This window comes from Podarcis filfolensis (genome assembly GCF_964270895.1).
Source record: "Podarcis filfolensis genome assembly, chromosome: 7".
In the NCBI taxonomy this organism is placed as follows: Eukaryota; Metazoa; Chordata; class Lepidosauria; order Squamata; family Lacertidae; genus Podarcis; species Podarcis filfolensis.
The window spans coordinates 91,136,444-91,162,065 of record NC_139603.1 but is presented as its reverse complement, the minus strand read 5'-3'; the positions used below and the strand labels follow the sequence as shown (position 1 = coordinate 91,162,065).

Genomic DNA, 25,622 nt, shown 5'->3' with positions numbered 1-25,622 from the left:
CAGTGGGGATTCAAACGCCGCTCTCCCAGGTCCTCGTATGGCCCTCTAACCACTGCACCCCACTGCCCCTTGTCTTAAAATGCTGGCGCATCTTCCGTCTCATGAGGGGACCCAGCCCACGAGGTGGAGCAGCTCCCTGAGCCGGGGGGGGGGGGCTGAACTGTGGGGCTGGGCCACAACTCAGCCAGGACTCTTCGCTGGAGCTCAATGTGACTAATCGGTTTGACTGGATTGTCCGAGATCTGGATGACCAACAAGCCAAGAGACAGGAGCTTGGGAGGGGATTCTGCACCTTGATCTATTGGCTACTTTTAAAATGAGGCTGCATTTTAAATTGCATTTTATCTTGTATTTTAAATTGGTGTTTTTTTCTTTTCCCCTATTATGTTCTTACTGTGATTTTATTGGTGTTAGCTTCCCTGAGCCCGGATCTGGCCGGGGAGGGCGGGGTATAAATAAAATTTATTATTTATTATTATTCTCTTCCCTTCCCTTCCCCTCAGAAGACCCTCCCTGCCCTGCCCTGGCACGGAATGAAGAGTATGGGGAACTTATTCCAGAAGATTGTTGTGATTTTGAGGAGATAGTGAACTGACATGCTCAACTCTTCCTGGCTCCGGTTATCTATGTTTTCTTACTTTCTCTACCCTTGTAAAAAAAGAGTCTTTGATGTGTGGTCTGTTGGCAAACAGCACTGGTCAGTGAAAGCCTTTGATGTGTGGCCTGGCTTTTTGTCTTTGATGTAGAATAGCTCCTAGCCAAACCTGTCCTGGCCCCAAGAGGGCACGGCATCTCTAAAATATCATGGCAGTGAGAAGCTGGGCACAGAACCGTCTTGCATTTGACAAGACCGGTCGCTGGCTGGCCGGCCTCTGGGCCACCATAAGGCAGGTGGCTCTGGCATAGCTGCGCCCAGGCCCATTTCCCATGCCGCGCTCAGTGTCCCCTCAGTGCCCCCCCCACAGCAGGTTCCCCTCCCCACTCACCTGGAAGTGGAGGATGATGGTCCAGATGAGGCCCAGAGTCAGCTTGGGGTTTCCGTCCGCAATGTCATCGTTCCGGATATTGACCAGCTTCACCTGGGAAATGGCACATCACGCCAATTATCAGGGGGGCTCCAGCCACCCCCGACCCCTCAAGGCAGGCCAGGCCAGACTCCCTCCCTCCCTGAGCCCCAGCCCCTTCACCAGCTCCCGGGTCTCACCTGCCGGTGCTTCAGGTAATCCAGGGCAATCTGCACATTCTGGAGCTTGTGGAACCGCATCCGGCCCTTTTCGCGGGGCTGCAGGGGGGGGGAGCAGGAGGGAAGTCAGTGTCTCTGCCCTGCCAGGCTCCACATCTGGGCGCAGTGACCCCCCCCCAAAAAAACAACAACCCTGCCCTGGTCCAAACAAGCCTCCCCAGCAGAGGATCCCAGCACAGCAGGAGGAAAGAAGGGGGAGGCCAGCCCCCAAATCCTTCCTGCCAGACACAAGTCAGAGAACAATGTCCAGGAAATGCTCCCCCCTCCTTCCCCCCCCCACCAGACACCTTCAGGCAGAGCCAGTGTAAAGGCTTCTGTCATCCACCTCCTCCCCTCCCCCTTCCTGGCTTGCTTCCTGCGCCATACACTGGCCCATCTGAGGAAGCCCCTACCCTTGCCCAGCTATGGGGCTGGCACAAGAAGCAGCACTGGCCCATCTGAGGAACCCCCTACCCTTGCCCAGCTATGGGGCTGGCACAAGAAGCAGCAGGGTGCAGATACAGAGAACCCCTCTTCCCTCTTTGCAAGCACAGATCCTGCCCCCCCAGCCAAGGCCTGGCTGAAGCCAAACCTGGGGGGCTGGGCAATGGCTTGCTGGGATCTTCACTGGCCCTCCTCCCCCTCCCATTTAGCACCCTGATGCCCATAACCTGGTGGGTTCTGGGGCTCCCCTCTGCCTCCGCCATGGGCACAAAGGGAGGCTAACTCCTTCAATAGCCACATGGCTGGAGGCAGGGGGACGTCCGTCCTCCATCCAGGCCTGGCATTAGCTAGCCGTGGGCACCAACTTTTGAGGGAGAATGGAGGGGGGCGCCACCGTGCGTGTGATGTCAGGATGTTAGGAGGAGTCAGGAGCAGAGATGAATGTGGGGGCTGCATGGTTTCAATGGCCAACAGCTCTTCCTCCAGCCTTTTGGAGCATTGGGGAGCCCCCAAAATATTGGGGCCCCCCAAAGAGCTCAGCCCCTGGGAGGTGGCACCTCTGGCCGTGTGCCAGCCAGAGCTCGCCTTGGGAGAGGCGGGAGCACCAGCACTTCTGCGCCAGCAAGAGGGAGATGGGTCTCCTTGGCACCCACCCCAGCAGCTCAACCCAGGGCAGGCGTGCGGGTGGCGGGTGCAATGCCATGCAGAAAGCGACAAGGGGGGCGGAGCAGAACCACTCACCAACCGCAAGTTCCGGATCACGTCGCGCTCTCTGGGCTACGGGGCGGCGGCAGGTGGGAGCCGAGCAAAGAGGGGGGCAGAGGCCAAAGGGCAGCAGTCAGAAGGCAGAGTCCCGCCCGGAGGGAGACAAACAGAGCGGGCAGCAGAGAGAGAGAGAGACAGAGAAAGAGAGACCCCCGTGCAGCGCACAAGAGTTACGGTGTTAGAGCGCATAGACAGAGGGGAGGCGGGGGGGGGGGAGCAACCGAAGACGAGAGCAGCAGGTGAGCAGCTGTTATTCCCAGGCAGGGCAGGTACCCAGCGTTGCGCTGCAAAGTTCCTGGGCCAAAAGGTGGGCGACGCCTCCTAAAACTAACTCTCTGCCCCTCTGGAGTTGTCAGGCGATGCTTGTGGAAGGTGGGGTGGGTGCTCTGAACCTCAAAGGGATTCTGGGTAGGTATTGGGGGGGCCCATTCCTCTAAGGGGCTCCAGGGCTCTCTGCCTGCCTCTGCCCCACACTTGCTGCCACTTGCCAAGGCTTCTCTAGGGCAACCCTCCCCCCTGCAAGTGGGGCACAGACAGACTGTGGGCAGAGGACTGGAAGATTTGGGGGGTATTTAGGAGACCCCTGCAAGCAGATGAAAACATTAGCAGGATTCGGAAAGAGGAGGCTTTGCCCTGCCAGATTTAAAACTATACTATGAGGCATCATGTCTTTGCTGGATAAAAGAATGGATAAAACTTAAAAATACCAAACTACTGGATCTAGAGGGCTTTGATGCAAGATTTGGATGGCACGCGCATTTATGGCAAGAGAAGAAATTGGGTTATAAATCTTTCGAAAACCACATCTTCCGGAAATCGTTGTTGGAAGTGTGGGACAGATATAAGAACATATTGGAAATGGGAGTTCCACATTGGCTATCTCCACTAGAGATTATGGGAGTTAGAAAAATTAATATGAGAAGTAACTGGATTACTTATGGAGATCTGGTGGTAAAGGAAGACGGGAAATGGAGACTAAAACCATATGAGCAAATAAAAGAGCATGTATCTGATTGGCTGCACTACTATCAGATAAGTAATATGTTCAAAAAGGATATGAAAGAGAGAGGGTATAAGGAAAAGGATTCGAAATTCCAAATAGAAATTGTTAACAATGATTGTAAGATAATCTCAAAAATGTATAAAATTCTATTGGAATGGTATACGTTGGATGAGGAAGTCAAAGCAGTAATGATCCATTGGGCCAGGGATTTAGGGTACAGTATAGATTTGGAAGATTGGCAAAAAATATGGAATGAAAACTTGAAGTTTACAGCATGCACTACGTTGAAGGAAAACACAATGAAGATGGTATACAGATGGTATATGACCCCTGCTAAATTAGCAAAAATGTATAAAATCTGTAATAAATGTTGGAAATGCGGGGAGAAGGAGGGTACATTCATACATATGTGGTGGGAGTGCAAAAAAGTGAAGGGATTCTGGGAACTGGTTTATAATGAGTTAAAGAAAATGCTGAAATATAGCTTTGTGAAGAAACCAGAGACCTTCCTGCTGGGAATAACTAGAAATGATATAAAGAGGAGGGATCGCAAAATCTTCCAATACGCAATAACAGCTGCGAGAATATTGCTAGCTCAAAGATGGAAGCAGAAAGAACTTCCAAATATTGAAGAATGGAGAGAAAAACTGACAAACTTCGCAGAACTCGATAAATTAACTGGGAAAATCAGACTTCAGAGAGACTATGAGTTCCTAGAGGACTGGGGGAAATTTAGAGATTATTTGAAAACTGTATGTGAGGAAAATACAACGCTAGTGTGTTTCAAAGAAGCTTTGTAAAAAAAATAAGGAATATTGCAAAAAAGGTAAAAGAGGACGGGAAGATGTATTAAAATGGTAATACTATAATTAAGGAATGTGTTGATAAGAAATTAAGTATGGATGATTATCAGAGGAGTTGAGGGAGGTCGAATAAGTCAAAATAAGTGATGCTTAAAATTGTATGATTGGAGAAATTATGAAAAAACTCAATAAATATTATTTAAAAAAAAAAAAAAGAAAACATTAGCAGGATTCTAATAACACTTGTAACATAATAATTACTACGGAAAATATGGAGAGTTGTAAAATATGGATTATGAAATAATACGCAGCTGAAAATGTTGCCCATAGGACCCGGGATGGAGGCAAGTCTGGAGATTCCAAGAAATCTCTAAATATGGACATGTATTTGGTATTGCTGTATCTTTACATTAGTAAAATCAAATGCAAATTATGTTTTTTAAAAAGGAAGATAGGGGGAGCAGCTGGGCAAGAGCAAAGAAGCACCCTTCCTGCCCCCCCCCATGCTTCTCTCGTTTTTTAAAGAAAGAGCTGGACTGCAAAATGGAGTTGGCAGGCACAGAGCACTGGATGGGGGAACATTCCCCCCCCAAAAAAAAAGTCTGCCTGGGAGCTGGCAACTCCAGGCTCAGCAGGGAGATGGACCCCAGGGAGAGGGGTCTGAGGGGGGAGCCCCAAGCAGGAGGGCAATGGGAAGGGGGGAGCAGGCAGGAGAGGAAGGGTCTAAAACACTCCGGGGGGAGGCAGCAGGAGCTGGGGGGCAGTGCAGCGTTCGGAGGGGGCCTTGTTGGCCAGACTTGCTTTCCTGCTATCTGGGGGTGCAATGGGGGCTGCCCGTCCCCCCGGGGGTGAGGATTCTACGTACCAGAGTATCTCCTGAGAGGACCTCCAGGAGGGAGATGAGGTTGTGCCCATCGCGGAGGTCTTCGTAGAGGTCGTTGACGTGGCGATGGGCCTGGAAGGGGCAAAGAGAGAGTCAGGACCGGCAGGGGGGAGCCAGCCAGCCCCCCCTCCTACCCATTTACCACCAGCAAGCAAAGGGCAAGGCCTGAAACTAGGGATCCCAGGCCCCGACCACACAAGGGGCACTGATCCCATCCTGAAAGGAGCCCCCACCCCCAGGCCTGGCCAACCTTAAAACGTTTGACCCAAAAGGGATCCCCTCTCCACTCTTAGGGACCGTCAGCAAGTGCCTCCGAGCAGATCCCTAGTTCTGCAGACCCTCCTGGCAGCAGCAGCCACCTGGGGGGAGCACAGGGCAAGGGTGGGGGCTGCAGTTCAGCAGCAGGACAGCTGTGAGAGCCCCCACCCTGGGGAAACGCAGAAGTCCCCTGAAAGGCCAGGGAGTCACCGGTCAGCAGCCTGACTCTCCCCGAGGCACTTTTGGGTGTTTGGATGGACAGAGCAGAAGGAAATATGGAGAGAAAGGAGGAGAGAGCAAGACAGAGCCCTGGGCACCTCCTGGGCACCTACCTCTGCTCGCCAGTGCTGTTGCCAGGAAGGAGGAAGAAGAAGAGGAAGAGGAGGAGGAGGAGAGAAGGCAGGAAGAGAGAGAAAGAGGTTAGGAAGAAGAGGAAACAGCCCCAGAGAGAGCCCGGGGGGCACAGCATGCCAAGGGATGGAACCTGCCTGGTGCCTGGCACTGGTGGGTCAACACTGGCCATCCCAGCCCTTGCCCCACCAGGCCTGGCAGGGGCACCACATGGCCAGGAGCATCTGGGTCCCACCGAGCAGGTTTCTACCTCTCATGAGGCTGCTGGTGGTGGAGAGAAGAGCCCCCACCCCAATGAATGCATTCAGCTTTTACTCAGAGGAGACCCATTGAAATTGATGGTCAGCTCAGCTCAGCTGGTTAGAACATGTTGCTGATATTGCCAAGGTTTCAAAGCAAAGGAGTCCCCTCCGGGGATGGGGCTGCCCCCCAGGTGCCACTGGCTGGCAAGACACTGGAGGGTCTGGATGTTGGGGGCCATGGGGCCTGCAGCCCCAAAGGAAGGAGAAGGACAGCCCCCCCAAGTGACTGTGATTCCTGCATTGCAGGGGGGGCTGGACTAGATGAGCCTTAGGGTCCCTCCCAGTTTGACAATCCTAAAGTTCTGTGGGCACCTCTGGCAACAGGAGTCACAGGACTGGGCGGGGGGGGGGCAAACCACGCCCCACAACCACAGAGATAATAGACCCATTCAGAAGTGAAGCGGGTTGGGGGGGTGTTCTTTCCACCAGAGGGGAAGGAAATACGGGGTGTGTCAGATCCAGAATGGGATGGTTGTCTGCCAGGGGAGTGGGGGAGGGAAGAGAAAGAGGCAACCTTCAACGCCCCCCCATGTCCTTGGCAAAGCTGGGTCTTCACCCACCCAAAGCCCCCCCCCCCCAAGCCAGAGTGTCCTCAGAGTCATTTAGTTGGAATATATTTCTCTCTCGCTTGGCAGCCCTGAGAGGCTCTCAGCCTGGCCAGCCACCTCCCTGGGATTTTTTTTTGGGGGGGTGCAGGGGAAGGTGTCCCCAGCCCTTACCTTGATAAGGTGTTTGTTGACCCATTTGGTGAAGGTTTTCTTCTGGACCCGATCCCGTTCATCTGCAAGAGAGGAGAGGCGGACATGAGTCGAGGGGCTGGAGGGAGCAGCTCAGAGAAGGTTTGGGGGCAATATGCAAAAATGAATTGATAATGGATGAAAATATAGAGTTATAATATGTTAAGATATAGAGTTAGGATAAACGAAAGAGGGTAAGGATTTGCTGATTTGATTATTTAAATGGGAATACAAAAAGGGGAGGTGTGAGGAGGCCAAGGAAACAAGCAAATGAGTTTAAAGTTACAAAAAACGGATTTGTTTTTAATTCTTTTTTATCTATTTGTTTTTTGTATTTCGTATTTTTATTCTTCTTTTTTCTTTTTTATGTATGCTCTCGTTTTGGTATCTTTTTCTTTCTATATGACTTTTTTCTATTTTGTAAACCTATGTTTTTGTAAAACCTCAATAAATATCTTTTTTTAAAAAAAAAACAGAGAAGGTTTGGGGGCAGCCCCCACCTCCAGGAAGGAAATTGCGGAGGGGGGAGGCGGCAGCGGCAGTGGTAGCCAGAATCACCACCAGGCGCAGGGAGGTGATTCACCCGATGCAACAGGAAGGAAATGCAAGAGTGACTCAGGAACCGGGTGCCAGCCCCATCACCCTTAGCAGGCCTGGCACAAAAGCCAAGGCCCCCAGCAAGAGAAAAAGAGGGCCCCCGGCCCCTCCCACAAAGGCCTCCCCACCACACTCACAGAGGAAGCTGCCCTCCCCTCAGACCATCAGGTCCACAGTTCAGGGTCATCTGCACCCCCTGACCCCCAAACTTTTGGGATCCACTGCCCCCTCAGTCCCATAAGCTCATGTCCAGTGCCCCCCCCACACTGCCCTACAAAAAGCATTATTCAGAATAGCAGTTTGCATGACCCGCAAAGGAAGATAATAACACAATAAAATGCAAAGCAATGACAATTAACCGCACATGTCTTCAAAATCCAATTAAAACTAATTAAGGCAACAAAACTGATGAACTTTATCCGGTGATACCAGCTTTCCAAAGTCCTGCGCTTGCTCTGTGCCCTCTGCTTTCGCCCCCACAGCCCCTCCTCCTCCGGCCAGCTGCACACCGGGAGCCAGGCCTGAGGGGCTTTGCTGGGCCAGAGTCCTTCCCCCTGGTGATTGGGATGCCTCCAAACCAGCACCCCACGAGGGCACGGGGCCCAGAGGCATTTCCGGGGGTCCCAGTGAAGTGTCACCAACAGGTCCACCTCCCGTGGGTCTGGCTATAATCCCGTCCAGTCACCCGAGTCCATGGCTAGGGCCACATTCGTGGGCCACAGGAAGCCCAGAGGCCACAGCAATCAGGAGGAGTGCCCCCCCATGACAACAATGGGGCACCCAGGGAGAAAGGAATCCAGCTGCACAGGTGGAAACGGAAGAGAGCACCCCCAAAAACCCCACCCTCCTGGAAAGACCCTGCCCTGTAAGAGGTGGCAGAAAGAGGCCTGGCGCCTCTGCCCAGACTTGGTGTGAGCACAGTCTGCCTCAACCCCACGGCGCCCTCGGACAGGGGGTTGGACTAGATGACCCCTGAGGTTCCTTGCTATTGAGGTTCCAGACAGGATTCCCTGGGGAGGGGGGGGTCTTGCCAGGGAACAGGACGCCACCTGGGCCAGCAATCTAGCTAAGTGGTCACTGGGTGCCCCTCTCTGCCCCCCAGGAAACCCCTCGGCCATCCCCTGCCGCCTGGGCCGGGCGCCCTGGCTCAGCCCCCATGTGACCGGTTGCCATGGCTTCTGGGCCAGACCAGGGGCTGGCTTGTTGTGTCTCGCTCCCTTCCTCCTCCTCCGGCTCCTGCAGGCTGGGATTTGCCCAGCAGAAGCAGAGCAGCCAGGAGCCCTGGAAGCACAAAGCCAGCCCCTCCCGGAATGTGCGGGGAGTGCCCAACCCACCCCAAGGCCTCCTGTGCCGCCCCCCACTCCTGGCTGGCAACCCACAGCCTCCTAAGGGGCTGGGCAAGGAAGCTCTCCTAGAATATCCCCCCACACCTGGATTTTCGGGGTCTGGTGGAGAGTCAACAGGCGCAAATCTGCAGAGGGGCGGAAAGCCTAACCTGTTGAATTTCTGCCTGTTAAAGGCACAGGGGCCCCACTAAAAGGTGGCAAGCTCACCCAAGTCTGACAGCAAAAAAGAAGCCACAGCCCCTACTCAAGGTGGGCACACACAGCACAGCCACCCCAGGAGACCCAGCTGTGCCAGGGCCTCAGAAAAAGCAGCCAACTGACTGAGACTGGGATCAGAGCCCAGGGACACCCTGGAGTGCCTTTCAGGAGCACCTCACCAGCACCCCAAGCCCCAGAGCCGCTGCCAAGGTGAGGGCACCTGCAGGAGCAAAGCTGCCCCACCACACGGTGCATGTGCAGGAACACACAAACACGCAGCCTGGCAGCAGCCACAATCCTTCTTGGACCTTCATCCTAGCCAGAGCCTCCCATTTCCCCATAGCGCAGGCCCCGCTGTGCCCAGAGGGAGGGCGGAAGGAAGGAAGGAAGGAAGCTGTGGGGAAACGCAAAATGCAAAACGCCCCACCCATCGCCATCTCTGTCCCAGGTGGGGCAGCATTAAACCCTCAAGCGCACCCACCCAGTACCTTTCTTGCCCTCGGACGCCCTGAGGACAGCCTTGTACAGGTTCTCCTCCGAGTTGCTCTGGTCGGCCAGCCCTGGGGAGGTGGGGGGCCCATCGGCTGCCTCTCGGCTGCGCAGCCTCTGCCGGGACATGGTGGGGGCAGCGGCTATGGGCACAGGCTCCGGGCACAAGGCGCTGAACCAAGCAGACTCGGCTCCTGGCAGCATCTAGATGCTGCCGCCAGCAACTGCCTGAGCCCTGCCCCAGCCGGGATGGGCCCTCAGCGCCTCCCCTGAGCCCTGCCCACCACTCTCCGAGGGAGGGAACTGGGCTTCCCCTGCTCTGCCCAGCCCCACAGGAAACCTCAGCTCTGCCCAGAGGGCTTCCTGAAAACTTAACCGCTTCCTGGCCATCCTGCAGCAAAGGCCTGGATGAAGAGCTCCCCTTGCACCCAGCAAGGGGAGCAATAAAAGGGGGATCAGGCCCCCTCTGCGCCACTCCTAGTTGTGCTTCTGTAATCAACACAGAGGGGAAACACCCAGAGTATACCCAAAGGAAGAGCTTCTTCCACCACTTTCATTCATGGTTCCTTTTAAGACTCCCAGCCAGCTCCACTCCCTGATCTGATGCAGGCAGGCCAGCAGAAACACAGAACTGGAGAGTTGGAAGGGAGCCCAGAGGCCATCTAGTCCAACCCCCTGCAATGCCAGAATCACAGCTAAATAATCCAGGGCAGGTGGTCATCCCATCTAGTTCTGAAAGCCTCCAGTGAAGGAAAGTCCAGCACCTCTCAAGGCTGAGGGCAGCAGTGGTGTAAAGGGTCATGGTGGGCAGTGTGTTGTGGTCTGGGTTCAAATCTCCACTCACTGGGTAGCCTTGGGGAAAACCCTTCTCTCTGGCTAGCCTACCTCACAGGGCTGGTGCGGAGATAAAATGAGATGCTGCCCCCAAGTGACTTGCAGAAGGGGCACCACGTGGGGCAGCCAGAGCCTGGGTGTGGCCGGGTCTTCCTAGCACCAGGGAAGAAGGTTGCTGCCAGCAGACTCAGAGGAAGAAGGCAGGGCTCCCAATGCCCAGGGGGCAATAGCTGGCACCCCCCCACACCCTGCTGCTCTCTCCCAGGGCCACTCAGCACAACCTTCAGGGGCACTCATCCTGACAGGCCCAGAGTCTGGAAGCGTGGGCACAGCATTGGAGCTTGCCCGGGGGGAAGGCACCAGGCTGGCACGAGGCTGGGCTGTGACTCATCCTGCTAGCGGGGCAACGCCCAACTAATGGCCACAGGGCTGCGGGGGTGTTCGTGCGCCAACCCTCCCAAGGGCCCCTCCGCTCACACCGGGAGGGGCCCTGTCAGGTGTGGGCAGGGAGGAGGGGGCAGGGCTAAACCTTGCAGAAGGTGCAAGGGAAGGAGAAGGAACCCCATGCACACCTCAGGGGGCTGAGGGGGCAGCACCTTCATCCTCCCCAGTGGCTCCTCAGATTCCACCCCCCCCCTTGAGGGAAGAGTCTGGAGAAGGCCACTGGGTGCCACCCCACCCCACCAACGGTGCAGCTGGCAGCAGAGAGACACCCAGGGCAAAGTCTGCAGCAGCGGCTGCCCCCCCCTTCCGCCACGGCCCCAGGAGCACATTCCAGGGCAGCCAGGCCCAGGCCCCGCCTGGCTCCCCAGAAGCAGAACTGGGCTGGGTCCCAGCACACCAGAGGAATGTGCAGCACAACAGTTTCGAAACCACAGAGAAGTTCCAGCTGCTGCCGCCGCAGCCGACACATCTGGGCCAGCGGCCTGCGCTCTGACGCCAGAGGACGTGGGGGCGCTGCTCACATCCTGCCCTGGTGCCAAGGCCCACACTGAGTCACACCAGCAGCAGCAGCAGTAGCAGCACCCCATAGGCAGGGGACACAGTGGCTAAGGAATTCTGGGGGGGGGGGAGGGAGGGAGAGAAAGGCTCTCCTGGGGGCAAAAAGAGGAAACAGGCAGGAGGCAGTTAGCTCTTTGCGCTGCTCCTCCCTGTGGTTCCCTCCACCCCACAGCCGCCCCTCCCTGGGCAAACCCAGGAGAAGGAAGGGCAGAACAAACAAGGCCTCGGGGAGAGATGGGAACAGGCCCAGCCCCAAGCCAGGACTCACCAGCCTCCAGCACCAAGGGGCACCAGCTCCTCCCTCAGGACATTTGTGGGCCCCTCCTTCACTCTCAAACAGGAAGCAGGGCAGCCCCCCCCCCCCAGTGTGGCACATGGAGAAATCAGGGGACTTTTGGCTCAAGGCCCCTCTGGACCAGCACTGGGGCAGGGCAGGCTCTCCAGGAAGCTTCCGTAGAAGAGCATCAGAATCTGACCAGAGGCCCTGGAGGGAATCAAGGGTGGCAACAGATTCCCGAGAGTACTCTATTCCAGCCTCCTGCAAATGCAGGAATCACAGATAAAGAACGTAACCTTTGCTTATAAGCCTCCAAGGAAGGAGAGTCTGGCCTGAAGCAGCCTCTCCCCCTCAGGAGCCCATTCCGCCCCTGGACCTGCCTTATCTTCCTCCATGAAATCTCTCAAAGCCACTGTGCCCGGAGGGAGCAGATTCCAGAGGGTTAACTATGCGCCTTCCAGGTAAGCTGACGCCAGGGTGACTCAGGGCTCCAGGTGAGGGCACCCCTTGCAGGATCCTTCCAGTGCCGAGCAGTTGCCGCACTTGTGGGGCAAATCTTTGCACGCAGCAGCCTTGCCCCACAGCCAGCTCAGCGTCTACAGCCAGGCCCCTTTGAAAAGAGAGGCTTGGGAGCAGGGCCTGACTTGGGGGGGGGCCCTCCCCAGCCTGCATCTGCGTTGGGAGTAGAGGGAGCTTGAGTCTAACCCCCGGAGGGCCTGCGCAGGTGAGCCAGCCCTGGTACAGCAGCAGGTCCCTGCCCCAAGGAGCTTACATTCTAAACGGAAAGAATGGTGTTTCCTCCTGTTGCAGGAATTTATGTATAGGTTGGGGGGGGCTTGCCCCTCCAGCAGATATCACGCACATGCAGCCCACTACCAAAATCAGCACAATCACTTTTGTGACTCCACAACACACTTCATCACAATTTCTTCCTATCTATTTAAAGGGCCTCTGCTGCACAATACCAAATGTAAGAATTCACTGGTCAATGTCTCTATGTACTGGCCCACTGGGAAAACTTCAGAAATTCCTATAGACATATGAGCTCAGCTCCTCAGCAGCCCCTCTGCCTGAGGGATAATCCCTGGCATCCTGATACCTGAGTGCCAGACAGGTAGCCATTCCAGAAATAACAAACCCAGATGAAGACAAAAGGGTGTGATTAACCTGGCTGGGAAACAGGGAAATGTAAAGATCTCTATTGTCACACTTGATGGGTGTTTGGTGGAGGGCAAGGAGAACCATGGGGCAGGGTCCAGGATGCTCAGATTCCTGCCACCAGACCTCCCCTTTCATGATGTAACCGTGGTGTATGAGTGATGTAGTTGGGGGGGCTGTAACATGGAGATAAAAGTTAATAAAAGTTTAGGGGCTCTTTTGTTTGGGGCTTCCATCTTGTTCCACTTGGTGGCAGGTGGGAGTCCTGTCGCGACAGTCTTCAATCAAGACCAAGCCTACTGGCTGCTGTTTTGCTCTGGGATTCTGGGCTGGTGTCCTTGTTCTTTGTCCAAGGGAGCCCTCAGATTTCTCCGTTAACACACACCCCCCCTTGTCTCCCCATCCTCTGCTCCCTCCTGTGTGTTTTGGATCTCAGGCTCCTCAGGGCAGGAAGGATGCAAAGTGCTGACTGTAGGGCTACATTTCTTTCTGCAACCAAGTTCCTAGTGCTGAGGAGGTCCACACCCAGCCCTGAGCAGAAACTGAGGAATTTATGCAAATTTGCCAAAGGACTGGGGTGCTGTTGGCAGGGATCCCGGGACTCCTCCTTCCCCTTTGCTGCCAGGTGAGCCTGCCAAGGGCGGGAGGGGCTCCCTCCGCCTCCCCAGCCGACAGAAGCCCGACCAGGAACATTTTCCAGGCAGGACACCAGGCCGGCCGCTGCTTCCTCTGGGCTCCCTGCCCACCAGAAGGAAGGGGAAACTGTGATTCAGTCTTCTAATGCAGCCTTGTAACTAAAAATGGTTCCCAGGAGCTGAGCCACCCGCCCCCCCCCCCAGACAGAGACCACCCCAAAGGCATGGAGGACTTGGGAGAGAAGGAGCGGCGTTTGCTGCAAGGAGCTCAAGAATGGCCAGTTTGTTTTGCTGTTGGCTGCATTGTGAAAAACAATAAACACGCTCGCATATAGAGATGTATTTTAAGACTTCCATTCTCCCGCGGCGCCTCTGCCTCCTACCCGCGTGGCAAGGGCCCCTTAGGGGGTGCCAGTCCAGGCACAGAGATGGGGCAGCCCCACCAGAGCTGGCTCCAGCCGAGGAGACTCTAGTCAACCGCGCTCCCTGGGCTCTGGCCGGCAGCGGCGCTGGCAAAACGCTCTGAAGGGTCGGGAGCGCGCACCCAGCCAGGACTCCCTCCCTTGCGAGGGAGCGCGCGTGCGCGGGCTGGTTGCTACGGGGACGGGAGGCGGAGACAGCTCGTTCCGCGCCCCCTTTAACCCTCGGCTCGCCGCGGCCGAGGACGAGGAGGACCGAGCCTGGACGGCGCGCACCCTTGGCAGGAGGGAGAGGTGCAGCTGCTGCCTGGCAGTGCCCGCCTCGCATCGCCCGCTCGCTCGCTCGCTGGCAGCCACGCACCCACCTACCTACGCAGCAGAGCTGGCTGTAGAGAAGGCGCTGGCGGTAGCGCTCGGGGGCGCTGAGCCACTCCGAGGCGCCCAGGAGCACCTCCCGCTTGTAGGCGAAGTAGGCGCTCACCGACGGCTCCGCGCTCCCGCCGAGGGTGCTGCTGCTGCTGCTGCTACGGGAAGCCATGGCGACGCGCTCTGGCTCCCTCCCGCCCGGCCGGCTCGACGGCTCCGCCAGCAGGAAGCGCCCCGCCCCGCGCCCGCCCCTCGCCACCAGGCTCGGCTGCTGCCAGAGATGCGCACGGCCGACGGCCCAGGCCTGGGTGGGAATGGGACTGGGAAAGGGGAGCCCAGAGGCCGTCTAGTCTAACCCTAACCGCGATCTAGGCCACTGCGCACACAGACAAACGCCCCCAGGCGCACACGGCAGGCGCGCGCTCTGCCAGCAGCAGACGGTGCACCAGTGCCGCGGGATGCGCAAAACTAACCCCACAGGCTCTGGGAAAGGGCGCGCCTGTTCCAGTGCTGTTTTCAGTGTGCATTTGATACCTGACTTCCTCTACTAATCATCGTCATAGAATCGCAGAGTTGGGAAGAACCACGGGGGTCATCTAGTCCAACCCCTCGCAAGGCAGGAAACGTTTTTGCGCAACGTGGGGCTCGAAGCCGCGACCCTACAGACTGCGCTATCCCAAGCCCGTCCCGTTCAAAGAATTTTTTGCTCTTAACTTTGCAGCATTAAATGTGTGTTCGACACTTTATCTTCCTCTGTAGGGTCTTGTTGCGAAATTATTAAAATAATGTCTTAGTTTCCTGTTAATTGTGTTGCTCTGCAGGGATACAGTCTATTTGTTTTCCTTCTGGTTTTGTTCGATGTTTCCACGCAGCTCGTAAACCGCTTTGAGGTTTGCCGCCGACTTGAAAACACAAAGCGATACAGAAACGAAACGAACGACAAAAAATAATCATTAACCAGCCGCCTTCCGCAAACTGGCGGGAAATGCCAGGCGGGCACCAAGCCAGGAGTGGCCTCCGAGAGGGGAGCGGGCCGCCTCCCCGGCCCTCGGAGGATGCAGACGAGCGACAAGCGCCACCGGAGCCCCCTCAGCGGCGCGGCGAGAAGCCCCCGGCAGAGGCAGCTCCGGCCCGCTGGGCGCTGCGGGACTCGAGCCAGCCGGTCCCGAGGGCGCGAGCGAGGGAAGCCCCGCTGGAGCCGCGCGGGGACTCCGCACGTCGCCCTCTCGTCACCAGCGCCTTGGCCGGGCGCCTGGCGAGGGAGCCGGCGACGCCCTCGCCTCCCTCCCTCGCTGCGCAGTCAGCCAGCCCCACCAAAGTCCAGATGCCTCTGCCCTTCTCCAGCTCTCCAGAGCCGGGCAGGGGCCGGGCTGGGCAACCTCTGGCGCCCCCCCGTGGGGTCTCGCGCCTGCCCACGAGCGTGAGCCCCCGGGACACGGTGGGGGCCGTGCCCCGACTACCCCGTGGGCCTCCCTGGCTATCTGGCCTCGCTCCCCCCGCATGACCCCCGCTCCCACGTGCCTCGTCTGCGCGGGACAGATAAGGCCGCGCGCGGCGGCGAAAGGGCGCGATAAGCGCCGCGGGGGGGAGAGAGGGGTGCTTTTTTCCCTGCAGGCACCCGGCCCCCAGGGGGCTCCCTGGCCCCTGAGTCACGCTGGGAAATTCTCAGGGCCAGCCTGGTTCCCAGGGTCTGGGCGGGGTAGGGGGCAGCAGCAGGATCCCGCTGCGCCCCCCTTTCCCGACCCACGGAGCAGAGGGACAATTGAGTCACTTGGCATAATCAGAACCAGATTCCTGCACCAGAACAGCATCCGCCCCCCCCCTTTCTGGCACAGCAGGGCGGGAAGCTGGAAAAAGTGAATAAGGACTTGGGGGGGGTGTGCAGCGTCCGGGACAGGAAGAGCACGCAGGCGGCCTTTCCCGCTCACCAAAGCAGCGCCACACACCGCCCCGCCAACGCCCGCTCTCTGTACATGCTCAGAGGTGCCCTTTATGCTGCACACGCACCAACACGGCTCACGGCCGCGACGCGGCACCGACTGTCCCAGCCTTGAGGTCTAACTTCCTTCGCCCGCCTCCCAACAAAAAGCACCCCCCTCAAAGAGAGAGAAAGGCCTGGGGGGCGTGGAAGTTGGGGGGAGGAAAAGCGGGAACCCCTCCTAGCACGAAGGACGTGGGAAGAGTCCCCACAGCAGCACAAGCACAGGGGGCGCGGCTGCCCACTCTGCTCCCACCCCACAAGAAAGGGGGGCTCTCCGGGTGAGAGACCCACAAGCGGAGGGGCTCATCATTATCCCCGAGGTGGCCGCTAGGGGGCTCCACAACCCCTCCAGCCAGGCCCAGCCAGGGCGCCCCACTATCCCGCCTGCCTTTTACTCACATCATCTGCCAGCGTCTGGGTCATGGGCAGGCAAACTAAGGCCCGGGGGCCGGATCCGGCCCAATCGCCCTCTAAATCCAGCCGGCGGAGGGTCTGGGAATCAGCGTGGTTTTACATGAGTAGAATGTGTGCTTTTATTTAAAATGCATCTCTGGGTTATTCGCGGGGCATAGGAATTCGTTCATATTTCTTTTCAAAATATAGTCCGGCCCCCCACAAGGTCTGAGGGACAGTGGACCGGCCCCCTGCTGAAAAAGTTTGCCGACCCCTGGTCTAGGTTGTTTGTGCCCTTGTTTTCATTCTCGCTTTTTTCGGTTTTATCCCCCCCCCCAAATGCTTTTTATTGAGTTTTCTTTAACATAAACAAACAAAATAAATACTCTAAAATTCAACAGTCATATGTCCACTTATTTCGTTTTTAATGTTTGTTTTCTGGCAGGAGAACTCCAGTAATAAATATTATTAATAATCCCACGTCACCAGCCTAGAGAAAAGTGGGTGCCCCCCCCCCCCGTGGGGTCAGAGAGCACAAGGGAGCAAAGCACCAGCCTCAGGACCAATGAATATCAGGATATGGGCCCCACTCAGCCCCAGCCGCTGGGAGAAGGGGGGGCTGGACTAGAAGGGCCTTTGGCAGGTCTTAATGGTCAGGGGTCCCTTTACCTTTACCTTCACCAGTCACCTGTGGGGAAACCAGCAAGCAGGAATCCCCTCCATGGGTCCCAGGGCAGAGCAGAGCCATCAGGGCAAATAGCCACCATAGCCCTCTCTAGGTATTTGTCTCATCCTCTCTTAAGGCCATCCCTGCCTCCTGGGGAGCAAATGCCACACTTTAACTCTTCACTGATTCTCCCCACACTCAGCTTCACAGAAGGCCCACAAGTCCCCAGGTATGTCCCGAGGGAGAGTGGAATCCCAGAGGCTGTGAAGTGCTCCCACTGCCTGGCCTGAGGCCAGTCCCCCCCCCCCCCCGCCTGCCTCTTCCCCACAGCAGTCTGGTCTGTGGTCTGGTGAGGGAGAAACAGCCCCATTAGCAGCAGCCACAGTAACCAGGCCTCTTATTTGGTTTCCAGGATAAACAGCCTCCCTCGGCGCTCACCAGCTTGCAGACAGAAGCTGCGCCATCTAAAAATAGACCCAAGCCAGAACTGGGTGGGGCAGCCCCTCCCAGATTGCCTTGCCCCACGGGGCCCCCACCGGCACAGGGGCCAGGCACCCCCTGGAAAGCCAGCAGCCCTGTGCGGAGTCCAGAGGTGACCTCCACGGCAGTCAAGAATCTGGACACACCCTGGAAGCTGATGCGTCCTGGCAGGTGCGACCTTGACGGGGTGGGGGGAGGGCAGCGGCAGCCCCCCCCCCCAGCAAGCCTGGCAAGGGGCCAAGGACAGCCACATAGGCAGGCAGGCAGGCAGGTGGCAAACAGCAAAAAGCGGAAGTTTTCTGCCCAGAAACAGGCTGCAGCCCAACAGGGATTAGCAGAATCAGCAGGGAGCAGCCAGAGAGGAGAATCTCTGTCAGATGGCTCAGCTGCACCCCCACCTGACAGCAGCAGGAGGAGCTGGAAGTCCCTCTACCTCCCCTGCCTATTCCACACACACCCCCCCCAAGACCTCCAACAACACTGGTCAGAGTCCGTGTCAATTCTGCACTGTGTGGAACATTCAGCACAGACCGGCAGCAGGCTGAGCTTTGGGGCAGCAGTGGACAGGACCCCAGAGGCACCACACACACTCACCCCTCCCCAGTCCTGCCCAAGCTGTCCTTTGCCCTCCACCTGCCAAAAGAACCCCATTCCCTCCCCTGCTCTGTCAGCTCCTGATCATAGCTGTCAACTTTTCCCTTTTTTTAAGGGAAATTCCCTTATTCCGAATAGGATTCCTTGCAAGAAAAGGGAAAAAGTGGACAGCTATGCTCCTGATCTGCCAAAATGATCAGGGGGCTGAAGCAGAAACACCAAGAGGGACCCAAAACGCTCTCTCCCCCTGCACACACTGAGACACAAACCCCTCAAGTGCTGTAAGGAGATGCACCACGTATTTAAGTCCATGGAACAACAACACACAAAACACACACTTTAGTATGTAGTATTTAACATTAGCAACCACGGGTGTCGATTCACTGGAGGGGCAAAGCTTGCAGTGGGGGTTGGGGCCCAGGCGACACCCCCCCCCCACTCCGGGCTGTTGCTTGCAACAACTTACAGTCCTGGGGCAAGGAAAGGCTCCAGCTCACCCCCGAGGAGGCCTGGGCAGAGAGGACTCTGTGAGCCATTGCCCTGGAGGTCAAAGGCAAAAGGTTAGACAAGCGCAGGAGCCGCCGTGGTCCAGAGAGACAGCAGGAGGCATCAGGGTGCCCCACTTTGGGGGAGCCTGACAGCACCCCACTTCCCACTGGCACAGCAGCTTCCATGGGCTACAATTCGGGCTTCAGATTCTAGAGAAAAGTCAAGTAAGAGGTAGAACTCTATAAAATTATGCACAACGTGGAGAGAGTGGATGGAGAAGGGTTTTTCCCTTTGGTCCAGTATATCTGAAGGAGCGTCTCCACCCCCATCGTTCTGCCCGGACACTGTGGTCCAGCGCTGAGGCCCTTCTGGCGGTTCCCTCACTGCAAGAAGCAAAGCTACAGGGAACCAGGCAGAGGGCCTTCTCTGTGGTGGCACCCGCCCTGTGGAACTCCCTCCCACCAGGTGTCAAAGAGAACAACAACTACCAGACTTTTAGAAGACATCTAAAGGCAGCCCTGTTTAGGGAAGCCCTTAATGTTTGATGTATTACAGTATTTTAATATTTTTTGGGAAGCCGCCCAGAGTGGCTGGGGAGGCCCAGCCAGATGGGCGGGGTATAAATAATAAATTCTTTCTTCTTCTTCTTCTTCTTCTTCTTCTTCTTCTTATTATTATTATTATTATTATTATTATTATCTCTCACAGCACCAGGATGTGTGGACTTCCAGGGAAGCTGAACGTTGGAGGGTTCAGGGCAGCACCAAAGGAAGGACAAGGGAAGAAGGCCGCGATGGTCACCAACTGAAATGGCTTTAAAAGAGGACTGGGCAAGTTCATGCAGGAAAAGGCTAGCCAAGGCTCCTGGCCGCAGCGACTACGCTCTCCCTCCATCCTCGGAGAGCTGCTGCCAGGAATCAGGAGAGAGGGGGTCGCTGCTGCTGCTGCCCCCACATCCTGCTGGTGGGTTTATTATTCCTAGTAGTACCAGTAGTAAAAGTAAAAGACCCCTGGACAGTTAAGTCCAGTCAAAGGCGACTCTGGGGTTTTGGCACTCATCTCGTTTTCAGGCCGAGGGAGCCAGCGTTTGCCCACAGACAGCTTTCCGGGTCATGTGGCCAGCAGGACTAAACTGCTTCTGGCACAATGGGACACCGTGAAGGAAACCAGAGCGCACGCAAGTGCCATTTACCTTCCTGTCACAGCAGTACCTATTTATCTACTTGCACTGTTTGGCGTGCTTCCGAACTGCTAGGCTGGCAGAAGCCGGGACAGAGCAACGGGAGCTCACCCCGTCATTGCGGGGATTCGAACCACAAGGCCAAGAGGCTCAGTAGTTTAGACCACAGCACCCCCTGCTCTCCTAGTAATAGCAGCAACAGTACCCCACCCATCTTGACTCGGTTGCCCCAGCCGCACTGGGCGGTTTCCAACACATAAAAACATAATAAAATGTTAAAAGGCTTCCCTATACAGGGCTGCCTTCAGATGTCTTCTAAAAGTCAGGTAGTTGTTTATTTTCTTGACATCTGGTAGGAGGGTGTTCCACAGGGAGGGTGCCACCACCGAGAAGGCCCTCTGCCTGGTTCCCTGTAGCTTCACTTCTCGCAGTGAGGGAAGGGGCTGGACCTCCATGTCCGGGCTGGACAATGGGGGTGGAGATGCTCCTTCAGGTCTACAGGGCCATTTGGGCATTTGATTGGATGAACAGGATGCTGAGTGGGCTTTTTGCCTAATTCAGGAGCTTAGCTCATCTGCCAGGCCAGGGACTGTTTCCTTGAGCACTGAACCACTACAAGTGATGCAGCAAAATAGTACATATATAAAGAGAAGCCTAGCCCTGCCATTCTGCCCCCATCCAAATCACAGACTGTTGTGCCTCCCCACCAGGGTGGATAAAAATCAATGACTTTTTGTTAATTAAATTTTTTTTTGTATTTAAATCGGTTTTTTGTATTTAAATTGGATTTTTAAAATAAAATGCTTGGGGGGGGATCTTTCTACATTGCAGTCGAAAGGTAATTCATCAGGAAATAAGGATTTGTTTTAAGTTTTTCATGTGTGCTAAAACTCAGTCTAAGGTTTTTTTTAAAAAAAATTGTTCAACCACATCAGTTAACAAACATGGATACATATGCTACAATGTTATTGTTTTAGTTAAATAAATGGTTTAAATTGTTATTAAGGAAGTGATTATTTTTCTCCTTCCAATAAAGTATAGCAGAAAAGTTGTCCAAATATAAACAGTTAACTTATTAAACCTCACAATAATTTCATAATTATCAGTCAATGTATTTCTAATATTATAACCAAATCAGAATTTTTTGATATAACTGTAAAAACTACTCTGAAAAATTATTATTCCAAAAATGAAACCTTCATCTGGTCCCCACCCTGCCAGCCTCCCTCGCACGTGGGTCCCCAACCGCCACCGGCAGTTTCAACGCAAGGAAGCTCCAATTTCACTGTGCGCTACCAGACTGCGGTTTCCTGATCGCTTGTTGTGTGTTTTGGGGGGAGGAGGCTGCCATGGCAATGGAGGGAAGGCCCCACCCACACTGGTGCCCGGAATGAGTGGCAGAGGGGCAGAGATTCCGAGAAAACCACCAGCTCAGCTTCCGACAGAAGGGGCAGAGGCGAAACAGAGTTGTGGGCAGCCATAGGAACCTCCTCATTTGTGTCACGAAAGTCAGGACATCACCAGCAGCAGGACCCATGGGTGGGGCACCAAGGCCTGCGCCAGACATGGGACCTGCAGATGTTAAGCCACGGAAGGGGATCTCCCACACACAATATTTGTTTGTTTATTAAAGTATAGCAGCCTCTTGCAAAACTGCAGAGCATTGTACAGAAACCCACAAAAAAACCTTTAAAAGCAGGAATAGAACCACCATGAAGACGGCACAATTTTCCTGAGCTGAAAACCCTGTGGCACCCGAAGCCCAAGATTAAGGGTGGGCTTTGGTTCTGCAGCACCAAGGAAAGATGCACTCTGCACATGCTCAGAGAACGTCCCCGACTGAGCCCTGGACTCCTGCTTCTGCATTTGGCTGAGCCAAACGGCACCACAGAACCGGGCCTATGGGAGGGGGAGGGCAGCTGTGAAATCAGAGCTGAATGCAGCATGACTGGTCAGCATGGCGAGCTGGGCTGGGCCCAAGAGAAGCAGGGAAGGCGGGGGGGCTCTCTCCAGGCTCCCCCACTCTGGGAAACAGCTGGGGGCAGCAGCAGCTGGCAGGGGGAGCAGAGCCCAACAAGGATGCCAGCTCAAAAGGCTGCCTGGCACATGATCCCCGTGAGAAGGATGGGAGGGAGAGAGAGGACCCAGTGGTGACACTGCTATGCAACTCCAGCCTTTAGCTGGGGGGGGGGGAGAAAGCACAGCAAGTACAGACACCTTTGCCCCAGAGACCCTGCAGGACAACAGAGGAGGAAGCCAGGAACACAGTCCTTTCCCCTCCTGCCCCAAAGCGCAGCCAGAGAAGCAGCCTGGCTCCTCCCCGCCCTTTTGAAAACATGCTCAGAGGCTGCCACCTGCGCTGTCTGGCACAGCCCCACCCTAGCTGAGGCACAGGTGCTGCTAAGAGGTGACCATGCCCAGCTGGCATCAAAAGGAGAAAGCTGCTGGTGCCCCAAGGAGCGTGTGGCAGAGGGGTGGGGCTGGCATGCTTTTATGTGAGCCATGATGCCACTTCCCTTGCCAGTCCTCTGTTCCCTGGGACCCTCAAGGGAAAGATGTGCTGTGCCTGCTAGAACAGAATGAACAAGGCGGAGCTGCTGCTGCTGCTGCCGCCGCCATCCCACAGGGTTTGCTAAAGGCCAAAAAAAAGACATTACGCATGTGGAGCCCTGAGCAGCTGGCAGGAGAGGGTTAAACTCTCCCTCATCCTCCCCCTCACCAATTTCCCACTGAAAATCACCCCTCCCCAAAGTGCTTTCGCTACCAGAACAAACTGTGCCATTTAAATGCATTCTCCAGCAAAGAGCTCTGATGCCCAGTGCCCCACACATTTGTGTGGGATCAACACAGAACTGCCAAATGCCACATTCCTTCATCTGAAAGGTCACTGGCACACGTGAGGGGTGAGGGCGGCATCTTAGGGTGGCCCCAGAAGTGAGATCTGGGGGTCTGACAGACAGACACTGACCCCCTTGCAGAAGACCAGGCAGCATCCCAAACAGAAAACTAAAACAGGACTGTTTGGCCCAAACAGATTCTGCCTCCCCAATGCCCCCCCAAGGAAGGAAGTGTCCTCTCCGGAGATGGTCAGATGGCATCAGAAGTGGCACTGGAAAATATTCCAGGGGAGGCAATCACGTCATCAACCAGGAACATCACTTTCACTATCCAGAAATTAACCTCCTCCTCTCCTGCGCTTCCAACAGAAATTCAATCCTACTGATCTTTAGGCAAAGCTTTGCTGCTCCCATTTAAAAGCCAGAGAAGCAGCAGCAGCAGCAGCAGCAGCTGCCACCCTCCTTCCTGGGGGGACACCTGCTCATTCTCTCCCCCCCCCATACCTATAACTAAACCTGCCCTTTGTCCCACTCCTCTTGCCCCCACCCAAGTGGGCAGCTGCTGCTGCTGAAACAGGCAGTGAAGGCCCCCCCACCAGTCATTCCTTGTGGGTTCTGGCAGACCCCCAAGGGCAGTGGAGACAGCCTTGCAGGGTCAGCACCCAGAGAGCAGCAACTCCCCAAGAGAGACCCTCTCCAGCCCCACAAGCAGCTGGCCCAGTGCTGTGCCTGCATTCCCCCCTCTCATGGGGTGGCGTATTGCCTCGGCAGAGGTAATTCCAGAGTCCAGCGCAGGACACAGCTTGATGTCACGGGTCTCAGAAGGGAACTGATTCCGCAGACCTCATTCTGCTACTATCTAGGAGATGCTCCAGCTTGGAGTCACGGAGAAGAGCCCCTCCGACTTGGGGGGCATCCAGTGGGGCAGTTTGAGAGGCCAGTTGGTGGAGCCCCCAAAGGAGGCGAGTGTAGCGTCTCACCCCAGCTACTCTCGCTGAGGAGGAAGACTCTGTGAGACTCCCAACTGCCTGGAGAGCCACTGGAAGCGGAGTAACGGGCTTCCTAGCCAGGCGGGCTGCGCTGCATCAGGTCAGCAGCAGGAGGCGCCCCTGCTCCCCCTCTCATCACAACAGCCTTGTAAGGTAGGTCGCCTTGAGCGCGGCCCCCGACCAAGCTCAGCCAGCGGCACTGAAGGCAGCGAAGGGACCCAAAGGGCTTTCGACTTGAAGGCGGCACCCAAAAGCCGCCAAGCAGGGGTCCACGGAATAGGAGACCACGAGGGTCACCTAGTTCAACCCCCTGCAATGCAGGAATCTTTTGTCCAGCTTGGGGCTCCGACCCACAACTCTGCGGTCCAGAGTCCCCCACTCTACCGACCGAATTATCATCCCTTCGTTGCACAAGACGCCGCCGACAAACAACCGACGGAGCGGCTCTCCTGGAAAAGCCCGGCTTCTCGGCACGCGGGCGCGCCTTGCAGCCACGCAGGGGTTAATGGGCGCGCGCCCACGTGTCAGTGTTTGGTTGCCGGGGGGAGGGGTAGCTCGGTCGCCTCGCCCCGCCCCTCGGCGCGCGCCCGCCTGCCTGTCCTCGGGGCCCCAGCGCCGCCCGCGCGCCCTCTCGCCACTCACCGTCCTCGCCGGGGCTCCCCGCGCGGCGCCGGTACCAGACCAGGGCCAGCGTGAGCGCGTGGCCGGCCACCACCAGCGACGGAAAGAGGTTGCCGCCGCCGGGATCCATGGCGGAGGCCGCGGGCGACGCCGAGCAGGGCACGGAGGTGCTCCGACGGCAGCAGCAGCCGCTACGCCGAGTCCCTGGCGCTGAGCGAGCGGCCGCCCCGCCCGAGCCGCCAGCGCAGGATCCTCCTCCTCCCGGGGCAGCCCGCAGGCCCGCCCCCCTCGGCCTGCCGCCCGCACTGCGGAGCCGCCGGAGCCCGGCCTAGCCCAGCCTCGACGGCGCGAGCCGGCCCCGCCGCTGTCCCTGCGCAGGCAGCGCTCAAGGTTACCCGCGCGCCTTGACCACTCCCTTCGCCCTCGCCAGGGCAGAGCCCAGCGCCTTGGCACGCCCTCCCCCTCCGCTTAGCTCTGCCCCTTCGATCTAACCACTAGGCAGCGCAGCCACAAGACCGAGGGAGGCAAGGAAGGAGAATCGCGGGCTTCGCTCGTGCCAGGCCTGATGCCCAACCTGCCAAGTGCGCTTCGCATTCCCCGGAGCCAAGAGGGCGAGCGCGGCGCTGCCCCGGGTGGGCAGAGCAAATACCCCCTCCCCCTCCATCAGTCACGGCCGGCAGCGGCCAAGCTTTTTATAACTGCCAGGAACTCGCCCGGCCGGCGCCAGTGCCTCCCCGCTCGGCCGTCCGAGACCCACGGCTTACCCGGCACGATCTTCATGGGAGAGCCGCTGTCCCGGAGGGCAACCCCCGGCCGCGCAAGAGGAGCAGCTACAGGACGCGGCAGCGGCAGCCCCCGAGTGAGGGTCCGGAGCTGCGGGCTTCACGACACCGCCAGCCCCCGCGGGTCCCCCGTGGCTGTTGGGGAGGGGGCGGTGGCGCAGGCGGGCCTATAAATAGCCCGGCGACGGCGAGGACGGGCCTTGTCACGGCTCTCGAGTTAGAACATTACACCGGAGCGAGGAGGAGGAGCCAGGCTGCGCTCGGCCAGGGACCCCACAGCGCAGCTGCCCCCTCCCCGCGCGGCAGGCACCTGTGCGCGCCCCCTCGGACAAAGGCGCCGCCGGGCGCGCCTGCCTGAGCCGGGCCTCCGCCGCAGTTTCTCCTCCTGCCCGACCCTCCCTCTAGGGGCGAGGGGCGCTCTCCGCAAGCATCTTCCTACAGTGGGGTTGGTAGGGGGCTTCAACCCCCAGCCCAGGGCCTGCGCCGCTCACGGGGAGAGATCCCCTCCCTGGAGCCAGCG

At 57.0% G+C, this 25,622-nt stretch overlaps 1 protein-coding gene across 25 annotated transcripts in view; it reads right to left on the bottom strand.

Moving 5' to 3' along the window:
• PLEC (plectin) overlaps positions 1-25,622 on the bottom strand; it is a 118,805-nt gene that overhangs the window by 33,007 nt on the left and 60,176 nt on the right. For 9 of the 25 annotated variants that reach the window (XM_083621772.1, XM_083621753.1, XM_083621769.1 and 6 more), the window contains 5 exons: positions 6,751-6,812; positions 5,711-5,725; positions 5,103-5,192; positions 1,205-1,282; positions 987-1,079 (listed from right to left, as the gene is read on the bottom strand). In XM_083621772.1, the coding sequence (XP_083477898.1) occupies positions 987-1,079; positions 1,205-1,282; positions 5,103-5,192; positions 5,711-5,725; positions 6,751-6,812 (338 nt within the window). Of the gene's footprint in view, positions 1-986; positions 1,080-1,204; positions 1,283-5,102; positions 5,193-5,710; positions 5,726-6,750; positions 6,813-9,397; positions 9,634-14,092; positions 14,277-18,670; positions 18,745-24,341; positions 24,549-25,084; positions 25,338-25,622 lie in introns of those variants that run through there. The other 16 variants (XM_083621771.1, XM_083621764.1, XM_083621759.1 and 13 more) reach the window with 10 other exon arrangements.